We start from the raw sequence: 11,625 nt of genomic DNA, 5'->3' as shown, positions 1-11,625 counted from the left end.
GATGTCCGACGATGAGCTCAGCGCCCGTCGGAGGGGGGAAGACAACGTCATCTCGACCGGAGCAGGGAAGGGCTTCATGCACACACCCACCGAGTGTTTCTTTTTTTTTTTTTGCCACCCTTTTTGTACTGATGCACGACTCGTATAAAATATGGGCAGCTAATTTGCCCAGCGCCTTTTTTTTTTTTAAGTCCAGTTTCATGAGCGCCCTTTCTTGTAATCCGATTCACGATCGCCTCTCCGCTTGAAGTGAAATGAGATGACATGGGATTGTTCACGTCGACCAAAATCGGGGAGATCCTCGGCTTTGCCTTAGGTAAGACATCTCTAGCTACCTACGTGCTGTCATGTTTATGTATTTATTTTTTATCTCGCTGCGTGCAGCCATAAGTGTGACATCAGTGTTGTACACGCCTGACGGGGATGTTACTTGAGACATGTGGTCGATGGAGTACACGCAGAGAGACAGACGGACAATCCATGCAAGTTTTCCTAAATTCACCTCACTGCTTTTTTAAAATTACTATTATTAACCTTTTTCTAAATATGTCATCTTAAGGACAAGTTTGGGGGTGGGTGAAATGCAAATGATTGAAGAAGCCCAACTGACTGATTGAATTCTAATGATTTATGTATGGGATCTTTAGAAGTGCCATGCGGTGATGTGTATCACATTAGGAAAGGATTATAAACTCAGTCAACCTTTTTCATTGAAACATCACTCGTGGATTTCAACAAACACTGTCTAAAAGGACAGGAAAATGAAGTGGTAGTTCTGTTGACACAGTTCTGAGGTTCTGGGTTCGAATTTTGGCTGTATAGTTTACATGTTGCATGGGGTTTCTCTGGTTTTAATGTACCATCAGCATGAATGTGCCTGTGAACAGTTATTTGGTCGATAAGTGCAATTGGCTGGCAACCATTCGTGGTCGTATCGGTCCCTGCCCAAGTAAGATGAAATCGGCTCCAATACTCATCCGTCGCCCTACAGAGGACAAAGAGCTATAGGCAGAAAATTGATGGATGGACAATTTTACATCAATCAGATTTCTTACTGCACTTATCCTAATCAGGGTTGTCATTGAGCTGGAGTCTATATATGGCTGCTGCCATTCAGCAAGAGGCGAGTTACACCCTGGACTGGGCGCAAGCCAATCACATCAGCGTAGTTTTTGCTAAACGTTAGTCAATGTAATTCCCTGTCAATCCTGCTTTTTATGCCTACAAGAAGCGACGGGCAATGGCTGTAGGTTGACTTTATTTTGTACAAATTTGGGCATGATTATTACTCTCTTGTGAGATGATGAGTTAAGTTTGTTAGTTTGCACAAAAAAAAAAGCTTTGTTTACTGTAAACACATAGAGGAAGTGGTACACTGTTACACTGCATGTACTGTACAATATTTGTGTCTTTTTCCCAATGCTTTTGCCCTCTCGTAATATGTTCTGTGTTTGGGTTATTTTAAAAGTTTGTTTAAAGACCTAAAAAAAAAAAAAGCTTTGTTGTAAAAAAAAACATGCTCAGGGAATATATATATAATAATATTTAAACAGGGTATTTTAACATTCCGAATTTCATTTATTATATGGGTGGTCTAGAACGAAACATCCGCATTAGAGGAGGGATTACTGTACTTGGATATTATTAGTAGGCCCATTTCTACCACTTACGGTGCCGTTATATGCCCATTAGGGTGACCAAACGTGCCTCTTTTAGGAGGAGAAACCATTTTCTTACATCCTGTTCGGGCGTCTGGGGGTTTTATAAATTCATGATGTCCGGTTGGCATTGCGCGACTAATAGGAGGTGAAGTACACTGTGTAACTGCGACTGGTGCCACAATTTCAAGGCCGGGGGCAAGTGTCCTATTTTTTTGGAAATGGGAATATGCTCACCCTACCCAAAAAATGCATTTTAGCTAGATGCTACAATTTACAGAGAACCGGGTCTGTTCTCTATACTGTAAATTCCCAAGCACCCTCGGCGCCTGTTGTCTGTCCGCCGGCCGAGAGGAATCTAGGAAGCCTGTTAGTTCACGAGCTAGCATGTGGCTAGTCACAATGTAGAAGGCCTAGAAAATGATTCAATATTTCATATTTAGCAGGATTGTTAACAACAGTTCTCAGACATATTTCTTTTCACTTTCTAAGGACTTTAAATGCAGTTTATTGACCGTTCAGGCATCCTATAGCATTTGTGCTAATTAGGTTCATGAGTTAATTGGAGCCTATCGCAGTTGAAAAGTGAGAGGTGGCCATGTGGTGGGTATAGTTCTAAATAAACAACCAATCAAACTCACATTCATGCCTATATGGACCATTTACACAAGTCTTCAATTAGACTAGATTCTTTATTTAACCTATGCATTTGTGAAGGAAGCCAAAATACTTTGAGAAAACCCCTGAAAACAAGGGGGAAAAGGCCTGAGCTGAGGTTCGAACCCAGAACCTCTCAACTGTTATTGGAGTCGGAGGTTACTGAGTATCCAGAGATTTGCGTATTATTTTCTCAAATCGCACTGAGTTAAATTATTCTTTTCCTCTTTGTCTTCATTGCACCCTCACAAAAAGTAACAGAAAAAGCGCATTGTTTGTGACTTTAGAGCGGGTTGGTTTGTGTTCAAAGTCATAATTGTACAACTGCCAAGACATTCCACTCTACTGCGAGATTAATCATTGCTTTATTGATCAGGCTCTCTGTGGTAACAAGATGTCACCTGCATGTGCATTTCAGTGTTCCTGTCCATCTCCGTGCTGGTAGATTCGTCCGATGTGAATTGTGAGAACGTTTACAAGGACTTCTCGGACTGTGTCCTGGAGCTGGGGGAGAGCATGGACAACTATCAGGAAAACGTGACCAGTGAGAGAGGAGTGGCGGCCGTGTGCAGGTGACGATTCCTGATATGAGAATGGAGGAATTGTAAAGACAATTTCTAATCGGACAAGGTGTAGAACTACACAGCATTATACCGAGATGTATTATTTTTATTAGTATTTTTTTTCCAGCTGCATTGGAGAGGCAAATACTGTGAACTACAACCACTATTATAAAGATTTTTTTTTTAAATGACAAGCTTTACAAACTGAGAATGATTATGTTTGAAAAGGGAGAATTCTTGATGCAGCTCCTATGTTGGATCTAGCGCAATTGGTTGGAAAGTATATATATTTCATTACTCTGAGTATGATTCATGACCGAGCAAAATAACGCGTCTGCATCTCGTGACAAAAGCAAAGAGCCCAGTCCATCATCCAAGAGGATGAAGACAGATTTGAATGGTGCCGAGACACTGAGCCACTCATCTAAATAATTTATGACTTTGCTGCAGTGGTAATGAAATTCCAGGGACTGTTTTGTCATTGTTATTGCACTCCACCACCCCGGCGTAGACACCGATTTACACCCGAGGCTTCTGTTGAAGAATTTCCACTCGCAATATCATCTGCGATATTGTTTCTCTCTCGGAAGCGGTTGCCATGGTAGTTAAAGCTCAATTTGACTTACTGCGAGCCACTGTATCCATAGCCGTGATGGATTATTGGCAAGTAAATGAATCCGCGACAGCCAGCAGGGATGAATTCTGAGTAATATGGCAGTTGATTGGCAGCACTGATCTGATGATTCTTTGTTTGCCGCAGCCACTGGGAAGCTTTCCACACGTGCGCCCTGACGGCGTTGTCCGACTGCCAGCAGGAGGTCAGTTCCATCTGGGAGACTCTCAGGCAGGACTCCAGAAAGATGCGCTTCCAGGGAAGCTTGTTTGACCTGTGTAGCCCCAGCTCATCTCCAAGCATGAGTTCACCTGTTGCGGCGCTGACCCTGCCACTCACGGCCATGTTGCTCACCACCGGGCCCAGATGGTCCTTCATGTAAAGGCGGCCGCTGAAGCGGGGGGTGGAAGGAGATGAGGAAGATTGATGCCTGTCTGAGGTTCCACCAAGCTCAGTCTTCCCAAGCACAACCTAAAGCCAAGGAAAACAACAAGGATTATTTTGACACTATATCTGTAGTTAGTCAAACAATCTTGGAAATCAAACCATAAAATTGTCAAAAGGTATAGTGGTCCCACCAATGACGTTATTTTTAAAGCAAAGCTTTAATGTATTTGTTTTGAGGGCACCATGTATCATATGTTGTCAAGTTAGATCAATATAAGTCAAAGAAAGGGTTCAAAATTTAGCAATAGCTTCCTCTTATTCTGTACGCTCAATATGATGCTACTGCCAACAGTTAGCTAGCTTAGCTTTGCGCGTATGGTTCCTATTAGTGGCTGTGCCGTGCATTTTTTACCTGGACCTCCAGTGCGGCCTTACCCTGCTTAATCCACCTCGTAATACCATCACTATCACATTCACATCACAACTATGCTAAAAAGCAATAAGAGCACCCACAACTTCACACAATTTATTTTCCAAAGAACAAAAAGAGAACAAGGCACTTTGAATAATAAAAAAATAAAAAATGGACAAAATCCCCCCGTTCCCTCAAATAAAAACAAAGATTAAAATAGTTACTTTGCGTCACTATGGGTATGGGAACTAGCTGTTGCTAGCTGCTAGCTCTTCCAGTTGCCAGACTCTCCAGACGCACAGCACAACACCAGCCGACAAAACAACAATTATACTCAAGAAATTACTCTAAATACAAGCAAATGGCGAGACAACGAGGAGCACCTTGACAAGACACGAGTGGATGATGGAGCTAATTGGTTGACACAAGGGACCGGGCTGACGAGAACAGGTGGAAACAAAAACCTAACAGCAAGAATTTAAAAAAGGCTCACAATGAAAACCATGACAAAGCAAAACTTGATGTAGCCTAATCAAAACAACATAGACCGTGACAAAAACATTAACAAAAAATTTATAAAATACATTACACTCACCAGACATGCTGATTATTAAACATTTTTGTGGGCCAGCTAGCTAGGTAAAACAGTCCAATTGCTAGTCGTTTATACTGCTTCAGCCAGTTGTTTCTGAAATTGCTGGCCAGATTAGATTGACATGACGGCACATAGAGGCAAAAATCTGATTGGATGAGGAAATAATAATAATAATCCATATACAATACTGTGAGAGTTTCAACCAGTAAAAATGTGAGGAAATGAAGAGAATAGACTGTTGGGAACAAATTTGTAAAACAGGATTTGCTATCCCTGCCTACTTCTTTGTGCTAAACTAAGCTAAGCATCTTTTCTTCTCCCTATTTAACACAAAGCTGTAATCGCTTCATGAAATTCGCCTGTTTAAAAATAATAATAATGAGTGCCCATTCTCACAATATATGTTAGCAGCATTTTTTTAAATCAAATTCAAAATCATTCATATGAATTCAGGAAGAGGATTAGCCTAAATTTATTATTGGCATGTCAACTACTACTTGCCCTCCTGAATGCTATCATACAATTTAGTTTATCAAATTAATATTTTTTGATTCAGTGCCCTTCGGGGACACGTTTAAATGAAAGACATATTCTGAAAGAACTCTTTCCTGCAAAAGGGAGAATCTAGTTGAAATAAATAGCAAGTGGAGACCCTCGTTTTAGTACAATTTAGTCATGACAATCAGGATTTTTACCAAACCCTTTTTCACAACACATTGTGGACAAAGTTCCATGATTCCTTCTGAAATGCCAAAAAGTGTTTGATTTTGTGCACCTATAGTATTTTTTAACTGTATTTGCTCTCTAGGTGCTTACATGGCCAAGTCAAATATGTAATAGTCAAAGCAATAGAAGCTGCTTTTGTAATGCAAAAGTGTTTTCAAAATGCAATTTTTATATAAGATAGCATAGTACTTTCAATAAATTAGGTACAGGATTTAAAATAGGACCAAACCAATCAAATATTACATTTCTCAATTGAAATCCTTGACACATTCATTTACATTTTGTTGTATACAGTATCTAATTTTCACATATATTTATTATAGACTGGTAGTATATTTGTTTCTACGCCTCAACCCAAACTATTTGACACATCTGGTCAATAAACTACCACGGGCGCGGTTTTAATTAGGACATTTGCATTTATTGATCCACTGACACCAACAAAACAGTCTCATAAATTAACTGGTAATGAGAAGCACTATCTATTTTTAATATCAACATGCTCTCTCGACCAACAGTTGATTTTCATCTTTTTCCTGTTACCTCTCTCATCATATAACAGCATGACGGTTTTGTGACGGTGCTTCAGACCAATGGGGAATTTGATGATTTGACCTCAAGTAAATAAGTACTGGTCAGTGCATGAAGATAGAAGTCGAACCCCGCAGCGCATCGGCACCCTTTCATCACATCCATCACCCACCCTGCACCCCCCCTTCTCCTCTATCGGCATGATCCTTCTGGTTGTTTCTATTTATTCTCTAACGTTGCGCAGGTGCTAGCATGATGTCATCCATTGTGTGTATGCAGTAGTGAGAAATCCAATTGTCCTCAAGCATGAGCAATATGTAAGGTCACTTTTCAGAGAGGACTCGTATCCCTGCGTGTGTATTTCAAGAGCGCATGAACCTTTTTGTCATAAAAAATGATTTGAATTTAGGGTAAACCTCTGAATGTACAACCAAGTTCAATATCTATGTTTTTGTTTGCTACTAGAAAAGCACACTATTTACGAGACTGTATAGGATACAAGCAATATATGGCAAAGTCATGTGTTTGTAATAAAGCACCAGCACTGCTAAACATGCTGCTCGAGTATGTGATATATTAAGAGGAATAACGATGGGAAGCAAAAGTGATGGAACAGTATCGGAGTGAATCAATCAGCAGGAAATGGGTCAAGAGAGAATGGAGACGTTTTATGACTCATTTACAACAGATTTTCTGTTTTCAGCCTCCCCTCTAGCCAAGTGTTGGTAATGAGGACCATAACAAGCACATTTCCACCCGTCTGTGCGTTCCCATCTGCTTCTTTCCACCTGGACACGTTCAGTGTAGAAGAAAATGAAGGATCATGGCCTGAGGTGGAACCTCTTCAGAAGAGCGAAAGCACGGTTGCACTTCACCACTCATTTGAAGACCATAGATAGGCTTTGGCATCTGAAGCAGACGTCAATTATCTTCCAACCTTTCCTGACTAAGAATCACATTCCTTCAGCCAATGTGAATTGGTAGTGTTTTATTAAAAACAGACTTCTTCTTTTTTTTTATATCAAGATAGGTCAATTTCTTAGATTCTTTGTATTCAAATAACACATAGACTAGAGTTATGTTATATTAAGATGCAGGGCGGTAATGGATATTTGAAAAAAATAAAATACATGTGTTGACCATAACTGTATGAAAGAATATCACGGCAGCAATGTAAAAGTCAAATTATGATGGGAAAAAAATTAAGTTACAAGAATAATGTCATGAAAATGAGGTCATAATTTTAAAGTTGTCTTCAGTGTTTTTTTTCCCCCCAGTTGAAGTTCATTATATTGCACAAAAATGTAAGCAATCTTTCTATATAGACTGGCATGAATTTATCATATGGATACACTCTTAACGTCATTAAATATGTGTCAAAAACACTAAACAGTTTTATGAATAAACAAATCCAAGAGGCCATTTCCAAAATATTGAACTTTTTATGAAGAAAAAAAAACTCCCAACAACCCAAATCTTAAAATAGCTTAACGCTTTATTATCACAACTTTATTCTCATTACTTTATGACTTAAATTACATCTTTAATTTTAAACAGAGAGAGAGACAAAATAGATGTAAAGCTGTACCATCAAACCACTTAGCACAGAGCAACTTAATTCATTCAGACAGGGTTTTAAAAGCTCAAAATAAGAATGCTAAAACCGTTCCTGAACTATTTGTGCCTCACATAAAATGATATTTCCCATGTTGCAGCTCCTCAAAGAGTTGACAGCATTTTCTGGAACAGAGACTTTGTGCTGTCAGGGCACAGCTGGTAGCTGACAAAGCCCTCCCAAAGAGGCCATCATGTCGACATAATATATTATGACAAGGGTGGAGGGAAACAAATGCTTGCTGTGTAAAATGCTAAACACATTTGGCAAAAAAAAAAAAAGTTTGTTTTTTTTAAGTTCAATTTGACGTGGACCATGAGGGTAATAGTAAGACTGAAAGTGGAAACCTTTCCTCGTACATTGAAGTTCAATTATAGACTACTTTTTATTTTTAAATACAGCATGTTTGTACATTGAATTCTCTGTTCACCTGTTAACTAGCATTTTTTTAAGTAGTTCGCTCCAATGTTTGCTTTCACACAAACTTTTAACTGAAAGTACATTTACACTGTTTCCCCCCCCAAAAAATAACCAAGAAATAAAACGTAGCAGTTCACATCGAGTTCACAGAGTAGATGCAGCCAACATCCTCTATGACAAGCATTTTAAGTGTCTTAATGGCTGCAGAGAGAAAACTATCCATAGTTTAATGCAAAGTCAATAATAAATAGGCCATCTAATGTAGAGCCGATCTAGAAAGATCAGTCCGATGTATGTGCCATGTTCCCTTTCGTAGGCACAGGGCGATTGTCCTCCTGTGAGAGGAGTTCTTCTCACTCAAACTGTCCCATTTTCAGCCAGTGTGACAAGAAAACAATTCAAAGGTTAGACTTGGGTCCAGAATTGACCGGGATGGCCCTGAGCTCAGTCCGCATGCACAAGTACTCTCCGATCACGGCCATCAACACCATGCAGGCCAAATTGACCAGCCACCAGGACAGCGTGGAGGGAAAGCGAGAATTATAGATCCAACAGCTGATCAGATGGAAGAAGTGCACCGTGACGGTGAAGTCCAGGCACTGCTTCCCTCGGCGGATGAAGAACCACAAGCCCAGAGCGCTGCAGCAAAGATACAATCATTATCAATTCACAATAAATATACCAAAACCAAGAAAGTACTATTTTATTATTATTTGATGATTACAGTCAGGTCCATGAATATTGAGACATGGACACTATTCTCATCTTTCTGCCTGTAAATCTGACCACAAAGGAATTTGCAACATAGTAATAGTTTTTTCTTCACTAAGTAAAATGCATAATCAACCAGATTCAGGTCTGGTGATTGGCTTGGCCCTTGCATAAAATCCCACTTATTTGACTTAAAAAAATAAATAAAATAACTTCTCTCTCTTCTTTTTTTTTTTTTTTTATATATTGCTTTCAACATATGCTTCAGGTCATTGTCCATCTGCACTGTAGAGTGCTGCCCAATAAGTTAATACAAGGGAACCAGTTCCCTGGGAACTTTTGTTGTATAACGGGGGAGAGGAAACTCTGCAGGGGCCCAAGTGTATCACTCAGTCCCATTTTACACACAAAAAAAAGAAGACAAAAACCAATAAAACTCACTTTCATGCTTTAAATTACAGCTGAATGTGAATTTAGAATCTATTATAATAGTATAATTTTCTTTATATGAATATGTATATAAATTAACCAAAAATTTCAGGCTAACTGTACTGTAGCCGCGTAAGGGTTAATTGGTTCAAAAGCCTCACCAGGTAAGAGAGTTCAAAACGAACGCCATCAATGACAGCCTGCCCAGCAGCGATGAAAAACTAAGGATCTGACAAAGATATAAAATAAAAACAGTGTCATCAGGCGTACAAACACAGCAAAATAAATACATAAAAATTAACGGGTTCAAACCAAGTCCACTCACTTCATAGCTGAAGATCTGGTCTAATGATCCACGTGCTGACATTAGACTGTCCACTCCTGCCAACCACAAGCCGAGAAAGCTGTAGTAGATGCACTGCATCAACACAATTTGAAACACAATGAGAACAGGGTCCCAGATGTAGCTTCGGAAGTGGCTGCCCATTGTGGACTCAAAGTGCAAATCCAATGGAAGCTTCTATCTGGCCCGGCTGTTAGCAGACGTGCCATCCACGGTGTTTCATTTTTAATATCTGAAGAAAAAAAAGGAGGGGAAAAACACGAGTTAAATAGAAACCCTCACATGCTCATTCTTTTCCAACCCAATTGTAAATCAGACCCTTTGGCTAAAAGACATGTTTGTAGTTGTTGTTTACAAAATTTCTTAACAGTCTACATTTACATGCTGATGGTTATGATTAGACTGGTAACGCCGATATCATCGGTAGAAAAACAAAATGAAAACTTTGGGAAAAGACAGAAGGGGGTGAAGCAGCAACAACAACCAGTGCATGACTAGGTCAGGCGATTGACCAATCAGAGCCGTTCTCGGCAAAATAACGCTTGCAGGAGAGTTGCCGGTCACGGCAAAAATATCCACTGCCACTGTTTTATGGACATTGGCAGCGTGTTCAGAAAGTTACGATTTTGTAATACCGTTTAATCTAAACAACAAATGGTAATTACGACGACCAAACACGAAATAAAATGATTGCGCGGACCTGAACGAAGCTAGCTAGACGAATGGTAAATACAACGCGTTCAACAGTTAGCAAATGCTACGAACACACACTAAATACTACTCAAAACAACACCCACGAACAATACATTAAAATGCGACTGTGAGACTTTCAGTACAACCTAGTTCAGCGAGTACGTCTCACTCTGGTTTAGCTGTACAACAACACAGAATATTGCGACAAGTTGCAGTGGTTATTCAATATGAGAAAAACCGGAACCTCTTATTAAAAAGGCCAGAAAAAAACGGGACTAACCTGGTCATTGATGCTGAAAAAGCTGACCGATCATTGTAATCCAAAGACTTTCTTTTTACGCCCCTTACTAGCTTGATAAGATCTGACCCAGGCCTACATTCCAACCAGACAAGTCCAAAACACGCAAGTCAAGTCATAATGCTGAACCGGAAACGTTCTTGAACCGGAAAGAAAACTTTGCATCTTAAGTGAGGTCTGTCAGAATAAAACATTTCACGGGCAAACAGGTTTCCTGTTAAAATATTATTTACATGACGACTTCCGAAGAAGTTCCTTTTAAGTCACTTCTTTTTTCTTTATTTCTTTCTTTGTTTATTTGTTTGTGTCAAAATTAATTAGCCAGTGAATAGTTTTATTCGACGTATGCACATTCTGAACATAACATCCTGGTATCATGGACTTCCCTGAAGTCCACAAAACACATGTAGTTTGGTTGGCGTGTTGATGGAATTGAAGATATATTTAAAGTATTCCCCACAACAACTCAGTATACACAGTGTTACTGGTGCTACCCCCTCCAAAGACATCAGCTGGTGGACCCAAATTTATTCAAAGCTGACTGGAAGTCATTCTATATGACCTCACGAAATACTCCCGCGCCCGAGTTTTTGCCTCCATGACCATCAAAGCTGCATTCTGCTTGCCAGTTGGTACCCATCAGCTACCTCTAGAGAAGCAAAAACACATTCCATTATTGTATCTCAACACATTTCATTATGATGCAACAGGTAGTGTTTGACATTTGTTAATAATTGTCTTATTTGGCCATTTTGTGATTTGGTCTATGTGATTTGTCTTTTGAATTCACTTTTCACTCAAAATTAGGAAAGTACTTCCAATTTACTTTTCTTGTACTTATTGGAAGTAAACTCCACCAAGTAAATGTTAATTGTAGCTTACTTGTAAGTGTACTGAAACATATAATATACTAAAAGTTTACATACTGTAGTATATACAGTACTTAGAATGTACCTGTACTTTTAAAATATTTT

General features: G+C 39.4%; 2 protein-coding genes and 1 long non-coding RNA gene across 3 annotated transcripts; 1 reads left to right on the top strand and 2 right to left on the bottom strand.

Moving 5' to 3' along the window:
* The first annotated feature begins 74 nt into the window (after positions 1-74).
* Positions 75-6,694, top strand: LOC144057161 (neuritin-like). Its single transcript, XM_077574469.1, has 3 exons — positions 75-316; positions 2,734-2,887; positions 3,639-6,694. The coding sequence occupies exons 1-3, from the start codon at positions 265-267 to the stop codon at positions 3,871-3,873; spliced, it is 441 nt and encodes a 146-aa protein (XP_077430595.1). The 5' UTR covers positions 75-264; the 3' UTR covers positions 3,874-6,694.
* LOC144057162 (uncharacterized) lies at positions 2,698-4,714 on the bottom strand. Its single transcript, XR_013295173.1, has 3 exons — positions 4,515-4,714; positions 3,505-3,962; positions 2,698-2,897 (listed from the first exon to the last, which is right to left on the bottom strand). It is a non-coding gene; the product is annotated as an uncharacterized LOC144057162 (long non-coding RNA).
* Positions 6,695-7,619: 925 nt separating the features above from the next.
* sys1 (SYS1 golgi trafficking protein) lies at positions 7,620-10,799 on the bottom strand. The gene is made up of 4 exons (XM_077574449.1): positions 10,634-10,799; positions 9,643-9,892; positions 9,479-9,546; positions 7,620-8,816 (listed from the first exon to the last, which is right to left on the bottom strand). The coding sequence occupies exons 2-4, from the start codon at positions 9,802-9,804 to the stop codon at positions 8,576-8,578; spliced, it is 471 nt and encodes a 156-aa protein (XP_077430575.1). The 5' UTR covers positions 9,805-9,892; positions 10,634-10,799; the 3' UTR covers positions 7,620-8,575.
* Positions 10,800-11,625: the final 826 nt, after the last annotated feature.

The sequence above is a fragment of the Vanacampus margaritifer genome, chromosome 8 (assembly GCF_051991255.1).
Source record: "Vanacampus margaritifer isolate UIUO_Vmar chromosome 8, RoL_Vmar_1.0, whole genome shotgun sequence".
In the NCBI taxonomy this organism is placed as follows: Eukaryota; Metazoa; Chordata; class Actinopteri; order Syngnathiformes; family Syngnathidae; genus Vanacampus; species Vanacampus margaritifer.
The sequence above is the reverse complement of the archived record's forward strand: the minus strand, read 5'-3'. Positions and strand labels throughout refer to the sequence as shown.